The 16,594-nt window shown below is 38.1% G+C and overlaps 1 protein-coding gene across 4 annotated transcripts in view; it reads right to left on the bottom strand.

The window, feature by feature from the left end:
• The window catches only part of DIDO1 (death inducer-obliterator 1), a 47,635-nt gene that overhangs the window by 23,220 nt on the left and 7,821 nt on the right, over positions 1 to 16,594 (bottom strand). The window contains exons 3-9 of one of the 4 annotated variants that reach the window (XM_052683404.1): positions 12,919 to 13,106; positions 11,453 to 11,648; positions 10,004 to 10,114; positions 8,805 to 9,702; positions 8,185 to 8,503; positions 5,374 to 5,586; positions 4,429 to 4,654 (exon numbers count right to left, since the gene is read on the bottom strand). In XM_052683404.1, coding sequence (XP_052539364.1) covers positions 4,429 to 4,654; positions 5,374 to 5,586; positions 8,185 to 8,503; positions 8,805 to 9,702; positions 10,004 to 10,114; positions 11,453 to 11,648; positions 12,919 to 13,083 — 2,128 coding nt within the window. In that variant the 5' untranslated portion in view covers positions 13,084 to 13,106. Of the gene's footprint in view, positions 1 to 4,428; positions 4,655 to 5,373; positions 5,587 to 8,184; positions 8,504 to 8,804; positions 9,703 to 10,003; positions 10,115 to 11,452; positions 11,649 to 12,918; positions 13,159 to 16,594 lie in introns of those variants that run through there. The other 3 variants (XM_052683403.1, XM_052683405.1, XM_052683406.1) reach the window with 3 other exon arrangements.

Genomic DNA, 16,594 nt, shown 5'->3' with positions numbered 1-16,594 from the left:
TTTTCAGGTCTGCTTTTTTTTGGCCTTGTCATTTCTCTCAGATAGCTTAGGATTAGTTTCAAGTCATTCAGAAGATCTGAACTATTCTTAAGCAGGTTTGGGTGTTAGTTTCCACTGTTGATTGCCTCTGAAACAATGTGAACTCTGCCCGTTTTCACTTTTAAGATCAAATCAAACCTCATCACCAAAAACTAGCCTTTTTTTTTTTTTTTTCCCTCCAAAAGCATTTATCCATTCTGATCTACAACAAGCAGTTCATAATAAAACTGATTCTCTGTGTCAAGCCTCCACATTCAGGCACACAAAGTGAATCTGCCATTAAAACTGATTTAGGAAATCAAGAGAAGGGGCTTTTTTTTGTAGTGGTGATTTGTTTGCGCTGAAGCCAGCACTGTAGCTATCCTCATGCAAACCTGTAACTCAGACGTGCAGTGCTTTGCTTTCATTTACATGAAATTATGATTCAGACTAGACAGCTACTTCATAACTATGTCAGCTCCTGAGAGAAAGAGAGGCACCGTCCACTGTTAAAAACAAGAGATCTCCTTGTTTTCAAGAACCTTTTCTGGATCAGCACCATCATTCGTTGGAGGGACAGGCCATCTTCAGGGTCCAAGTTCAGTATAGAGATCAGCACAGCGAACCATCAGCACCAGTATCAGCAGCAATACTCGACTTCAAAGTGCAAGGAGATGGTCTCCTTAAAACCCTTTTATTTGGGGACTATCAGAGGAAGATCTTTTTCACCAGCTCTCCAGTCAATCGAGTTAAGTTCAGAGAACTAAAGCAATATTAGTAAAAGAACGCAAAACAGCAATAGAGGGTGGTGAGGTTTTTTTAATCAAACTTGCATCACTTTCAGTTTTGGTGACAAGAGGTAAACCACCCTGATAGTCATAGTGCATCTGTAGGTTGTACCACGTGTCTCCCCCATCCCAGCCCTCCTGTGACAGCTCCTCACACTGAAACCAAGCACCCATTATGGCAATTCTGCTGGCATTCTGTTATCCAAGTGCCACAAGGATGCTGGGTGCTTGAAAGGCACAACAGAAAATACGCTGTCAGCAGAGACCAGCCTTCCTAACATAAGACACATGGCAAAAATCTTCAAGTGGCTGACAACCACAGGACAGATGTAACATACCTGGTAGAGCAGAGAAGGGGAGCTCCGGGAGTTCACAGGCAGGAGATGGTAATTGCTCCCCAAGGATACCACTGCTCCTTTTAAGAGGATGAGTCCCAGGGGATGTTAGCTTCAGCAGCCAATACTGGTCTGCCTCACTCCAGAGCCAGGGTTCAGAGTGCCCAGCAGCCCCTGTGCCAGCACAGCCCCCACCACGCTCATGATGCAAGTTTGGCACTGGAGCTGTGCTATACCAGAAACTTCTGCTCTATAATCTTTCCACAGCCAACTCCAACGTGAATTTCTCAGCAGTTCTGGCAGCTTCATTGTTAAGTATTCAGATCATTATTTTATCCCTCAGAAAGCTCCTATAGTTACAAAGGGTTAAGCCTAGACCACGTATGCAGCAACCACATCCTAGGAAACTGCTATTAACAGAAAAGTAGGAGCTCTTCTTACTCCTTCAGTGCTGTTCGATAGTTAATGCCCCATGGAACAGGCCTGTTTTGCAGAATAAATGTAGCATTAAGCAAAGACACCTTAGCTTTCAGGTCTTAACTGAGGTATCTGAAGTAGTTTAGATGTTAACAGTATGGAACTTGGCCCAGTATGTCATAAGGGAGCACTCACACAAAAATAAAAGCAAATTTAACAATAAATAGTGTAGTCCTCGCAGTCAAACATACTTATGACTTAAGTAAAACCCTTTCCTAACATTTAAGCTGAACCATACCAGTGTGTCTACATACTCAACTGCAGAGTCACAACGTAAGCAGGTACAAACTTGTCTGAACAGGCAGCAGTCTGCACAGAAATGGCCTTGTTTTTTCTTTCTACAGTGATACTTACATACTCTAACATTAATTCTACCACCTGAGCGATAACTCCTCTGGTCTTGAGTATAAAGGTTAAGGAGAGAAAATGTGTTATAAATGGCATCTTTCCTGCCTTAACACAGCATTACAAAAATCACATTTTCATACACCCAAACTTTCTGATTATCAGATCCTAGCATTACTGTATTGCCCTGAGAGTTTCCATGTTCTGTTGGAGGTGTATAGGAACAAGGCAGTCCAGGTGTCCTTTGAATGTGGGATCATAAGTTATATAAGCAAGCACCAGACTGGGATTAGTTCTTAGATGCACAGAAGATGAACTGCACAAAAAAATGAAGAAAATTGAGAGAGGATAACAAAAGCAAAGTGTTTTTTTTTTGTTGTTTGCTTTTCTTTAAAAATCACCAGAACTAGTGCTTTGAAAACCTTGCTACCTCTATTCCAGAAGGGGGCAGCATTCATTTGTTTCTCCCTAAGTACTGCTGTAAAACAGGACAGCTGTACCAGTTAGTGCACTTTGACCTTCTGAATGGAAGACCTCCCCAGAGAGTCCCACTCATTAACAGCTCTAGGAAATATGAGCACTGGTATCATTTAGTGCCAGGTTAAACCACAACAAATACCCTTGAGGAAGATGCAACAGCAGCTTCTCATGATGATGACAGAATACACCAGTCCAGTCAAAAAGCAGGACAATCTTTTTACCCAAACATACAATTTACCTGGGATTTTAGTAGTGCCACGGTGTCCCACACATTAGCACAGCTTACCTTAGTGACAGCAATGTGAAGTTCTTCACTGCATTTGATATGAGAGTTTGTCATCACACAGACTAGGCTGTTTTTGTTACTGAAGCCTGCTATAAACATAGATTTTTTTTCGCACTAATTTAACAATTTAGTTAAGGGAGCCCTGTTTTCTACTGGAATTGGTTCAATCTGTGTAACTTTGTGTTGTAAAGTTTAAGAGCAAGCCTCTCAAAAATAAAAAACCTCTTGCCTCAAGATCTGTATTCCTGTCTCCAAGGAAAATTGAACTACAGTAGTAAGAGCATTTTAAGTACTGTGCTTGTATCAACACTTGCAATTATACTGAGATAGAGGTGTGACACGAATTTGCATGCAAAATAGGCCCTTGTTCTTTCATTTTGGTCTTTTCAAATTATCAGCTACATTTAAACAATGCTAGCTTCTGATTAAAAAGCAAGTTTCTTTACAAGAAACTCAAAATGCAATTTTATAGAAATTTGTATTTTAAGACTTCATTGTAGAAAAAGGCACGGGGCATTTTATCAACCAACAGTATAAAAATATGTAAGGAAAAATTATAACCTTTGAATTTTCCATTTGGGTAAACAAAATTAAAATGCACCTAGTAACTGCCATAGTAGAATGGAGCAACATAAGGTACACAGTGCTCCCTGTGTTTAAAAATTAGACTGAGAAGATTTATGAACGTACCAGTTACTTTTATATATAAAGGGTTTAATAACTATGTTTATTTCTAAATATGAAAGTTGGCTGAAGTGTGGTTAAGAAAGCTGAGAGCACTGAACTCCTGAATTCATTAATTTTCAAGTGGGAAAATACTAGATACTAAGTCATGTGCTTCATAAATGTGCAATGTAAGATTTCATTTGAAGCTCCATCACTGCATCACAAAACTACTTAGTTTGAGTAAAAGAACATTAGCAAGACCACCTGTTTAGGCTACAAAGCAGTATTTACTTACCTTTGTGTGTTACAAGGATGCTATTCAAAACCTGCAAAAATATGCAATATTTCTGCCCAATACCCACTCAAGATGTGTTCTTGTGTGTGTGGATAATGTGTGAAGTATGAACATAATAGAAAGGTAAAAAAAAAAAAAAGTACTTCCTCCCCCCAAACTTAAAAGTAAAGAATGGCACTTAAATCATTTCATGTAAAGAAGAAAAGCAGTAGGAAGAGCTTGAATATACTTGACAGTTAAAAGCTGTTTGCAGAAGTGTAAAAGTGCTGTTGGATACCACGTCGAAGACTTCATTTTCGTCACTAACAATGAAAATGTAAGGCCTGAGAGACAGGTGAGAAATCTAAATCACAAAAATACAATTCCAAGTAGTACAGTCAGTTGCTGATTCAAGCTGCAGACTATGCGACCTTTTTGTTAAAACTTTAAAAATGTTGCAATACTTACCTTTTCTACATTACAGACAGGTATTGTCTTTATGGGAAAAATTTTAAGCTTAATCATGAAGTTTGCATTCACAAATCAGCTGTTAATCATACAACTGTCCCACGATACAAATGAAACTTCTGCTAGTGTCTCCATTTATCTCTGCGTGTGAATCTTTGAAGGTGGAGAAAAGCTCTGTGCCACGTTAAACAACCAACCCTAACCCTAACCTCCCTAGTCTCGCAGAGCCAAGAATGGATGGGTATTCAAAGAAAATGTGGTTATTCATGAATATCCCTATGCGATACATACATTTGAACAACAGTGAAGATGATATGGCAGCAGTCTTTTCAGGCTTTACAGCATTGTAATTATGATCGCTTGCCCATGATGGCGTGGTGTTTTCTGCTGCTGGCTCTCTAGCAATAGGTTGAGTGTTTGCCTCAGTCTTGGCAGCTGACAAAACAGTCTTCTTCACATTCGTTTCTTTTTTCTCAGGAAATTGTCTCTTCTGGTTTGAAAGAGGCTTAGTGCCTGCCTGTAATGGTTGAAAGAAGCTTAATTACTAATACTCATCAAACATATTGTATTTCACAAACGAGCAGTGATACAGTTACATACAGGTAAGCAAAGTTATTGCACAGTAAGCTCCTGTAAATACAGCTGACACTGTGCAATCTCAAATCCAAGTCTTTAAAGTACAAGAATATACACTGTAACTTCAGGAGCAGGGAGTGATTAGTAAAAAAAACTCGTAGCAGTGTTTTCTTTCCTTTGTTTTAAAAACTACTACCCACTTTATGGGCACTTCAAAAGGAAAGAAAGGCTTTAATTTCACTGTTTTGCTTCCCAAACCACACATACAATACAGTAAGACAATAACTCATAGTTTTTATAATTTAATTACTATTTTATGTAGTAATTAAAAAATATTACCCAATCCAGCAATTTGGAATTAAACAAGGAAAAACTTGCAATTAACTTTAGAATAAAATGGTATACTACTGTTTGTATTAAATTATACAAAGAGTGTTCCTGTCTGGAGAGTCCTTTCCAGAAACTCTACCTACCTATCAAAATAAGCCTCAGGAGAGCAATTCATCAGAACAAAAGGAACAGAAAACAGGATAGAAAAAAAAAAAAGGATGTTTCTCTTTAATGAACAACTTAGCAATTTTGTTTGCCTCAAAAAGGAGAGCACAGAAACAAGCCACTGTCCTTCCACACAGCTGTTTCAGATCACAAATATTAACTTACCTGGAGATGAGATTTTGTCACACCAGGTTTTTCAGATTTTGGTTTGGTCTTCTCCTTAGGTTTTGGTTTTGTATCTTTGCCTGTACTCAGATACTTCATGGTGGCTGCAGCATGTTTGAGAATGCAGTCACTGCTACAATACACAGAATCAGGCTGAGCCACATTGAAACATCCAGGACCAATGCACTTGGACACACCAGGAGCATCAACTACCTGAAGATTGAAGTAGAACAAGTTCAAAAATGAATCAGAAACCTTTACAACATGAAGAACTTACAAAAGTTCAGTCTACAGCTATGACAGTGACCTGAGCAATTATCTACATAAGAATAATTTTCATCCTTAAGATGCCACAAACAACCCATACAAATTAAAAGCATTTCATTCTTGCAACAGTATTTTTAGGATGTGTTGTACTGGTCATCCTGCTAGCAGTGAACCAACGCACCCTCATTTTCAGATCCCATGAACACAGAAATGCTTTTGCTCTGATCCCCCACATAACGTGAGGAACTTCCTGAACAGCATAGAGCTGGTTTCACAAGATGAAGATTTCTAAACCACATTTTGCTTCTATATCACTCCCAGCAGCTGTTTTCAGCACCAGCCACATGCAAAAAAAGGCACTAAGCTCCTGCAGCATACAGGAAATTCTTGCTCAAGAGGCTTACCAATTTTAATACTACAAGTCTTCATCTGGCATGAGCACAGCCATTCTCCTACACAATTCTGTCATACTCTAATACTAGTTACATATTTAAAAGTTCACATACAAAACCTGCATTTCCTTAACACTACTCTCAATGTCACTTAAATCTGAACACTGGAGAAGAAAACACAGCACATCCCTCAAAAACGACGTCCGTTAAGGTCAGTATCACTTGTTCCATCTTCTAGATTACTCATAAAAATGTTATACAACTGACCTAATATTTGAAATAGCTGGGATGGAGACAGCCTCTCACTCCTCTTCCATAAACTGTGATTTCTAACTACCAAAGTAACAGTTTCAAAGCAATATTTCCACTGGAATAAGTAATCTTGACATAGCTTAACATCTTTTAACATCTTCTTACCCCAAAGTCAAGGATTAGTTAGTTGCTGTGGTCTGATAGAAGCTGAGTTTAAGGACTTTTCCCATAAAAACTGACATTGTGATTCATATTCTTTTCCATCACATATACACTTAACTAAGAAGTTCAACAAAGAAGGATGAAATTCCCTTAGGAAGCACCTCAAAATTCAGTTAACAGCCATCATTAACTATCAAGGACTGTGACTCAGATAACGACAACACTTTCATCACTGATGTTTCTATTTGAAGAATTCCTAAGAGTTTTAATCACAAACTACAGTTCTTAAGTAATAGGTACTTATGGGCAGCAACAAGGAGGAGCCTTTTGTGAAGTGCTCAGAATTCTGGTGTCAGAACACAGTAACTGTGTCAGTCATAACACAGAGTGGTTTCAGCCCATCAAGATATGAAATAGCAGTGATTTCTTTCCCCAGAATTGGGCAGGGAATTCTGCACAAGAATGGGCTGCTTGCTTCTATACAGAGAGATCCTCACTGGGGCATGAGGGACAGCATGGGGTAACACAACAACGTGGACTCATCTGCCAAACATGCTAGCACATTAATACCAAACAGAAGTAGCAGCAGTACTTAAAATTAACACTAATGCTGTCAGAAATGCAGACCCCAGCAGTCAAGCTTTCTGAACTTTCTGTGCAAGTATGTACAAGTTTGCATTCAACACAGCTGAAACAGTTTGCAAACATTTGAGTAAACATGTAGCATATTTACCTTAAGAGAGTACTTAGCATACACTAAGCACACATTGCTTTCATTTACACTTAGGATCACTATACTGATATTAACAGTTCTGATATTTAAATTGCTGAGTATTTTTTCAAAAGTATTTTTTTCAAAAACATTCTGCATAAAAATTTTCTACAACAGGAAGATTATAATCCAAGTCACTGACACCAAAATTCAGAGACTGTCAAAGGACAAATTCACAAATCTGAACAGCTGTAGCCTTCTGATAACAAATACACTAAACATGGTCTTCAAGGCATAGTAAGAAAAGGAAAACATGGGCATTACTATGGTAACCCCAGTAATACAGAGATTGAACTGCAGCACAAAGTTTTAAATCTACATGGCTTGAGCTGAAGCAGCTTCTTTGGCTCTATTTTGATTTAAGCAAGGAACTTGCTAGTACAAAATTACAGGAATTCATACCAGAATTCTTAATTTCCAATGCATGTTTTTATGTTACCCTTTCAAAAGGCAACACAAAATGATTTTCTGTATACTAGTAACTTAAAGAAGCATCATGACAATAAATACCAGAACTTCAACTAGAAGTAGAGGTAATTGGAAGAGCTGGAACCAACTCCAACAGACACTTGCCAACATTAAGTAAAAACTTCCATTATCGCTGAAAACGTAAGAAATTATTTGAGATTTTAAAGCTCAAATGAGGTGGTCCAGAACTTCGACTTTTATTTGATTTCCAAAACAGAATTTTGAAAAGTTCAGTATCACAGAGCACACTGTGTGGCATTTCCTTACACCTGAATAAAAGTTTCCAATCACCTCTTCCAAAAACATTTTCTTTGTTTTAGTTAGCTCCTTCATGGATATAATTATGGATAAACTGTTGCTGAACAGTAACATTTAGAGAGCTGGTCAGATCTATATTTAACTTTAATGAGCAAAATTGGATTTACTGCCATACAAGTAAGGTATTATCTCAGTGTACTCCACAAAGCACAAAAAATACTGAAAACCTGAAATACTTACAGGTTGAAATATCTTGAGTTTTTTCTTCCCACTTGGATTTGCAGCTTTTTCAATCCTACCCTTGATGCCTTGGTCCTCAACAGACTTGTGTTCAACTGTTCCTATGCTCGTGAATTCTGTACCATCCACATTTACTTGCCCTGCTTTAGCTTCCTGCTGGTCTGTTTCTGAAATAGACTCATCCTGTCCCTGTAGAATGGTGCAGTTTGGACAGATATAGTCCTCACCATTCCTTTCCAACAGCCGCCCTCGAGCCTCAGAAATACCCACACAGTCACCATGAAACCATTCCTCACATCTATCACAACAAATCATGAACCTGAAAAAAAAAAGCAACAGTAAAACATTAAAAGACTACAGTCAAAACTTGATTTTTTTTTTTTAAACAGTAGATATTAATTTTCCTGCTAAGATATCAGCATACTGTTTTACCTAGCTGTTCATTTGTTTTCATTAATATTTCCCCTTGAATATTTGTTACAAACTCTCCCCAGAACTTCAAATAAACCCAGTAACTTATTTACACATATTCAAAAAGCCATAGCAATCGATTTATTTTTTCCAATCACAAAAAACTTCCAGCTACTAGCACTGCATTTTTAACTGAAAGTTTTGCCTACCTGTTGTTATGAGGCTGACGGCAAATACAATACAGTGCATTGGGGTCATAAATCTCAGACTCTGGTTTGCTTTTGGGCAGTTCTTCAGGTTGCTCATCTGTAATTCCTTTTGCTCCAGCAGGAGGTTTGACCTCCTTTTGAACCTGAAGATCTTCGGTGTTTTCCTCAGACACAACAACCTGACTTGCAATCTCAGTGTTATCTACAATGTCAGGCTCCTGTTTCACAGGTAATTCAGTCTTAACTGGCTGATCAGGCTGGACGTTATCTGTTTCTGCAGGATCTTGCTCTGAAATCCTTTTTCTCAAGCGATTCTGTATTTCTTTCAGTGTCAGTTGTGTAGGTTTCTGTTCAACACGTTTGTTTCTCAGTCGGTTCTGCAGTTCTTTCAGTGTTAACCCATCACTGTCACTGTCAGAAGTATCTTCCTCCTCCTCTTCATCCTCCTCCTCCTCTTCCTCTTTTGTGCGCCTGCTTTTAGAGCCTTTCTGATCCTTACTGCTCCTAGTTCTGCGAGTTCCAGGCTTTGTATCTGAAGCACTTTCAACACTATCTTCTGATGCAGTTTCAGCATCTGTAGCTGGACAGGATGCAGGTTCACTTGAATCTTCCAAAGCAATAGGAGCATTTCTCCTCCCCCTGCGCCTCACTGTTGTAAGAAATTCTTCCACTCTTTCTGTTCTCTTTGGTTGTCGCCCACTACGCCTGAGATTTAAGCTTTGTTGCTGTTGTTGTGGCTGTTGTTCACTAGAGTCCATATCAATGTCTCCAGCACCTTCTCTCTTGGCAATTGTAGTCCTTCGAAACCCCCAGGTTTTCCTGAATTCTTTGCTTGTAGGCTTGATAGATTTTTGTTCCTCCTCATTGCTTTGCTCATCTTTTTCATCCAAAGCTGATGCTAAAAACCAAGAGAAAAGTTACTGAATTAGTAGTGGTGAATAATGTTTTTCCTAAACTTTTTCCCCAACAGCACAGCATTATTTTCTTTGTAGTAACAGATGAACATATCTCCACCTCATTTTATGGCCCTGAAAACAGATGAATATTTCCCTGTGAACTGCCACAGCAGCAGCAGTTAATTACATAACTACACATTGTACCAAAGTAACCCAAACGCTACAGTCTCCTGCATTATTTGAAAACACACATATATGATGGACAAATCACTACTTTCTGCCCAATTTAAGAAGAAATCTTACCAGGGGAGCTGTTTTCCATGTTGTCAGTATTAGATTCAGATTCCATAGACACCGGCTGTAAGCTTACAGCTTGTTCCATAGTATAGACACCACTCTCCCCACCTCGAAACACTAAAGACAAACATAAGATTTAAAACTTAGATCCAAAAATATATACAGCCTTCACTACTTCTTTAAAAAGGTTTATTTGCTAGATGAAATTATAAGAAACAGTACTACAATCAAGATCTTCAGAAGTATTTTTCAGAGAAAAAAATCATTTGAATGATACTTGAGAAAGGTTGCTCACTGATTTCATTATTTGCAAGGAGGTTTTTGGTCTACATGATCTACCAGAATGAGGGAGAGGAGGGACAAAAACCTCCATGTTCTCCCCAGTGTGCCAGAAGACCTTCTCACAGGAGAAGGAGCAGCAAGTGACAGGAATAAACAAAGCAAGTCTGAGACTACATTTTGAGCATTCAGGAATAATCTAGTTCAAATAAGTTTTTAAAGTTAGTATTATACCACAGTGTCACGTTTTCAATGAGTTGTATGCCATGCAAACTGCACTCCTACAATTCAGCAACTATATTTTGCAGTCACTGCACTTGCATTGCTCACATAAGATTATAATGTGCAGTATTAAATATACAAAATAAAACGGATGAACAGAAACAGTACTTTCAAAGCACCAAGAAGAAAAGCTAGCCATCTCCCAAACATGCTTCTGGAGCAGGTATCTGTATTTTCCTGGCACAAGAGTTACCCAGTTAATGCCAAAGGGCACTTTAAAGAATTCTCACCTAACAGCATTACTGAAAGCATCAAAGCTGTATGTCGTAAGTTTTCAGAGGCATTCTTTATTAAACTTCTCAATGTTTCCAGCATTGCAGTGTACCTTGGTAATAAACGCCTCCTTATTTCACACACAGCACAACAGTAATGCAATTGATGCAGTATCACATATGATCTCTCTATGGTATAATTCTTGTTTTCTATTATTATATTCAATATGGTGTTAAAACACAAGGGTAACTATCACTACTAGGCAACCAATAAAGAGAGAATTTTAAAGCCCATACTTATGTTTAAAATGTAATATTTAAATTGCAATTCAAGTCATTCAGTGAAATACTATAAAAAGAAAATTACAGATCACCAACTTAACATTCCTGTTAGAATACAAAGAATTTAAACCTCTAGTATGAAATATGAAATCCCTTTAAATCCTTAAATCCCAATCCCTTATCAAAAAAATCATTAACTACAGCTTTTTGCTCTGTCTTTAAAGGCTAAAATCAGACCCCCATCAGAAAAAGGCTGCCACGGAAGCAAGAGCAGAACAAGATGAAACAGTTAAAATTCACACCTTTGTTTACTTCAAAAGGTGAAGACATGCTAAAAATTACAGACAGAGGTCATCTAAATAAAATGAAAAGAAATAAGTCTCTTCAAAATGTGCTTTACCTGACACAGCATTAGAGGTTTGAGCAGTTTCTCCCTGTTGAGCTGAATTAAAAGGAGAGCCAGAAGAGGGCAGCAAAGGATCAGAGTCATTCAGCATTATCCTTCCAGCACATGCTGAATTGCCTGACTCAGAAGCACCAGACTGTCTCTTTGAGTTGTCAGCAGAAGATACCAAAAATTCTTTTTCTGACGACTGCTGGAAAAGAAAAAAAGAAATGAAATGAGACACCAATGTATTTACAAAGTGATCTTACCACCGAATGCTTCAGCTTGCAATTGTTTTATCTCCATTATAAAACCAACTTTTCTTACTTGGCCTTTTTATCAGTTCTCCATTTTCAGAAAGATGTTGAAACAGGAATGAAAAATTTAAGTAAAGCAACACTACCTCCACTTACCAACAGATGAGACTCATCAACTCATGGAGAGTCCATCAAGATTCCAAACAGTAAAAAGCTGCATTTGACAAATTCATCTCCAGTATTTAAAAGTACTCTGAGAGTTAAATTTACTAACTATATATCACGCAATGAAAACACAGAAACACTATTAAACTGTGTCAGCACACCAAGGTTTACCAGCAGGGAAGATAAACCAGTTTGTGAAATTCATCACAGAAGAATTAAGGAGCATTCCCTATCACCGTCCCTTTTGCTGAAGACATTTGCAATGCACAGCATTTCAGAAGCTTCAAAGAACAGAAGGTGACATTAATAATCACATTTGTTACCCCCACAAAAAATGAGCCCAGAAAACGTTTCAGAATCAGAGCACTTAAAGTACTGAAACAAGTCTGATCTTTAGACCAAGGGTTCATTTAAAAAGTGAAACACAAACACTGACTGTTTGCTTCTGAGTTAAATAGGCTGAAAAACCTCAAGGAAAAATCATTATTTCCACCGCTCCAGAGCAACACTGGAAAAGAATTTGGGAAGTAGGACCTGATGAATGGGATAAACAAGTCACTTTTCAACTGGCCTGTAAAGAACAGTGATAAGGGCCAGATTCTGCATGTTAGGATTCTGCAATTAAATGGAGGGGAATAGCCATAGCAGGTGTAGGAAATCCCTAATACACTAATAACTGCTTCAAAGCAGTACAAACAGATTCTGATAACCATCTGCTGTTTAGAAACACTTCTTACTTCCTAAACAAGAATTATCTCCAGGTGAACACCAATGACAGGGAAAAAAGAATCCCACCCAAAACGTGATTCTCAGATATTATTTCATGAACAGTAAATGTCACAATGTGCACAGCTGTGGGAAAGTGGAATTCTGGGGTCAGGAAGGGAATGGAACTATATTATATAGCTAGATCTACATCAGCATCTCCTGCCTCTACACTTTCTCTGCAGAGGGCTCCATACATTATGTACATTGTGCCAACTATTCCCACTCAAAGAAAAAAAAGAGAGGAGAATAACCTAGTTTGAAGACCCTACTGCATCTCATGAGATTGAATACCTGCTCTAATTCGTATTTTGCTCCAGAGTCTGAACCAGTGATTACATCCGAGTCTGTCAGTGATGTCTGAAGACAGTCTGAGTTATTCTTAGTGCTTTCTTCCACGCTGCTGCTCTGCAATAACCTTTCAATCTCCCTGTTCAGAATCTCCAACTCATCACACATCACGTAATTTTTAAGTGATAATCCTAAAGGAAGAGGGAAAGTCAGCTTCTTGTTCAACTCGAACATTAAGCTATGAAAATAAACTATTTCTTAAGCACTCAAAAGGAACACATTATTTGAATAATTTATCTAATATATACTAAAGAACTGTCGATCAGAATACTGCCCTCATTCTGCAGTCACACCTTGGTGCATGAAGGGCTGTTTGAGCAACATGCTCTTCACAATTTTCGTGCTGAGCCACACAGCTGATATCACTACCTTGTTCTCCAAGTGCAATCAGCATCTTCTCAGGAGATATTCTGGCTCCCTGAACATAATCTGATTTTCAGTCTGAAGTCATACCCCACTGAGAGGCATGGCTACAGAGTATACAAACAGTTCATAGTTTAACTTTTTTTTTTTAAACACAACTTTAAATCAAGAAATTCTATGCAATAATAACATGGGTGAGGTTTTTTGTTTTAAATAAAGACATGATACCATTATTACTTCTATTACCTATTATTCTATTACACATAATCTTAACAAAATTAAAATTATTTTAAAATAATTCCAAGGTGGAAGGCTTAAGAATTTAATGTTTAAACTATCCCCTACATTTGGTATGAAAATGCTTGGTTTTCTAATAAAATATCCTTAAAGTAAGCCTTTAAGGCTACCTACAAATAAAGTTGGACAGGTTATGAATTTCTTTAAAAGGCAATAACTCTATCCCTTCCACAGATGAAGCAAGCCTTAACAATAGAACTTTAAGCTTTGTAGACTAAAATGGTAACAAAACAAAACAGTTCCTCATTAAACAATGGATTCAAATGCTTATTCAATTCACAGTTACGGACCATGAAAAACAAAGAGCAATGCTAACATTACTTGGGCTGCTTGATTATGCTGCCTTCCCCCCAGCCACCTCCCCTTGGTGAAAGGATGTAGAATTAGTATCAGAACTGCAAAGACATACAAGAGAACAAGAGCCCTTTTAAGCAGCAACAACAGCTCAGCTGCCACTCAGCAGGAGCTCATCACACCTTACCCAGCCGTGCTGCCCCAGCTGCCCCTCAGCCAAGATCGCCTTTTCAAACTGATCAATGTATTAAGACTGCAAACCACAGTGTGAGCATTCCAGTGAAACAAGTCACTTGTCTAGAAGTAGAGCAAAAAGCTACACAGAGTATCTTGAAAAATAATATTTGGTCAAGAAAGCATTTACATAGGTTTTTTCATACTCCATCACTTTTCAGGAGAATGCTCTTATATCCCCTGAAAAAGTCAGGCTCTTGAATTCATCCTGGACCTCAGTTTCAGAGGCAACCAAAGTATCCTAAGCATTAAAACAAGAAATAACCTTGTTTAAGAAAACACATTCACAGCTGTCACTAAACAAAACACGCAAAGCCCTAAGCTGAAGTTTTCAGCTGAAGGAAAAAAAAAAAGTGAAGCCACTGAAAGTCCTTATGGCATTATAGCTTTATCTGATAGAAGCTTACAGTTCCAGTGTGATCAGCTACTCTCAAAACGTGAGGAGAATAGTGGAAGCCAGCACTCCCATTCAGCATCCTTCTCGATGCAGTACTGTATCATTCAGTCTATGAGTATCAGCAACTGATTTAACAAGAGGCAGAAAAGAAATTCCCAAATTCCAAATCCTGCTACTGTGACAGCAGTTGTTCACAAACACACTGCGTACATTAAAATGAAACAAAAATGGAAAATCTATGATTTCCTCTTTCCTGTAAGTCCACTCTCATTCTCACCTTCAGCCAAAACCTCAGAAGCTGCCATTGCTGGAACCAAACAGATGACAAACGTCACTCACAAGAAAGGAAGTCAGCTACCAGAAGTTACCTATGGCTGAGAGATGGCAACTGCAGGACAGGCAACCTGAAGATACCTGTAGTTGCAGAAGGGTAATTAAATTAAGCTGTTCTAGATGTCTCAATATAACATCGTAAGCCTGAAGATGACAGAACTTCTCAAGGAACAGCTATCTTTCCCCATCTTTTCTGTGTTTCTGTTTTTTAGACAATGATCCATTTAAAAATAAATTATCTCCAACTTACTGGCCCTAAAGAGGTAGTAAGCATTCAATGTGTCCACAGACTGCATAAAGACCTTGTCTTTTTCAGAACTTATCTTAATTGCACAATTAATTTCTTGTCTCAACTGGGAAGATCTCACTTGACAAAAAGAGATTGAAAGACAACTTAGTAATATTACTTTTAACATGAATTAAGAGCAACCAAGAGTTTCTCCTTCATCTGAGGACTTGGGTACAAACAAAAAGCAAAGGCAAAATTCAGGGTAAATTCTCCAATTCCAGCTTATGAGCTAATTCCTGAGGAATTCATTAGGAATAATGTTATCTTCTCATTAGTGCTAGGCCCTGTTAATGGGTTCACTTAGCAAAGTATCCTGCATCTCTTCCTGCATGTTCTTAAATGAGAGCCACTCTTCTACGCTCCAACAATACGCTGTAATCTGTACAAGTTCCCAAACCTACTAAATTACAGGCTATACAAACATCCTCCTAAGCGTTTTAGTCCAAACAATGACATCCAGCTTAGTTCTCATCTCTTTATGTGCCTTTAAATCTCCTTACAAAAATGTATTTGGTTTTGAAACGCCTCACATACAACACACCCCACATAAACACAGAAAGCGAGTTAACTGCGTACTCAGACACTTTACAGGCTTTAGCACCCAGGATTTGATTCATTTAGCCCTCTTACTTAACAGTGGGGACTTACTTCTGCTCTAACAGGAATTCACAGGCTTTGGCTGCTTTGCTAAGTCCACTAAGACACCAGTTAATGCTTCAGACACATTATTAATACTCAGTGCTATGACCCAAAGACAAGTCAGAGATCTCCAATAATCACAAGGATCAAAGTAAGATTCAGCAACTCTCCAAAAGCTAGAGCTAATAGGAATAAAGAAAGGTATTTCATCCACAAAGAAATTTAAAGCATAATAAAAGTCTTACTTTTATTAAAAGCTATTAAAAGCAAGTACCATTAATCAGTCACCAATTTCAACTCTGTATCCAGACAAGAAAACAGTCTTGGCCCCAACGTAAGATCCTAGCTTCAACTAGAAGACTTCAAAAACTCTGAAGTGAATAGGTTAATTATCACATCATATCATGTGACTGTCTGAGAAGTCAAATAAGGACATCATTTCTGACGCAAATGAAAAAACTGCTGGCATAGTTCAGTTCATGTCACTCCCAGTTGGATGTTTGATTCCACTGAAAATCTCTTTTTGTCCCCAACTTGTCGAAGATGACATCGAGGAAAACTTGCACTCTTTCTCCTTCACATTAACAAAATTAATTCTTTGCATCTGAAGCATCACAAAAGCAGCTTGGAGAAATTCAGTAGGGCAAAACCTATTATGTATATAGACCAGAAGTTTTATCCAGAAAGCAGAGAAAAGGTAAACTTCACTGACCCCTTAGAACAGCAGGAAATAGGTTCATCACTGGCAATGGAAGAAGCTGCACACACACATG

This window comes from Tympanuchus pallidicinctus, unplaced genomic scaffold, assembly GCF_026119805.1.
Source record: "Tympanuchus pallidicinctus isolate F22 unplaced genomic scaffold, pur_lepc_1.0 scaffold20, whole genome shotgun sequence".
Classification (NCBI taxonomy): Eukaryota; Metazoa; Chordata; class Aves; order Galliformes; family Phasianidae; genus Tympanuchus; species Tympanuchus pallidicinctus.
The sequence above is the reverse complement of the archived record's forward strand: the minus strand, read 5'-3'. Positions and strand labels throughout refer to the sequence as shown.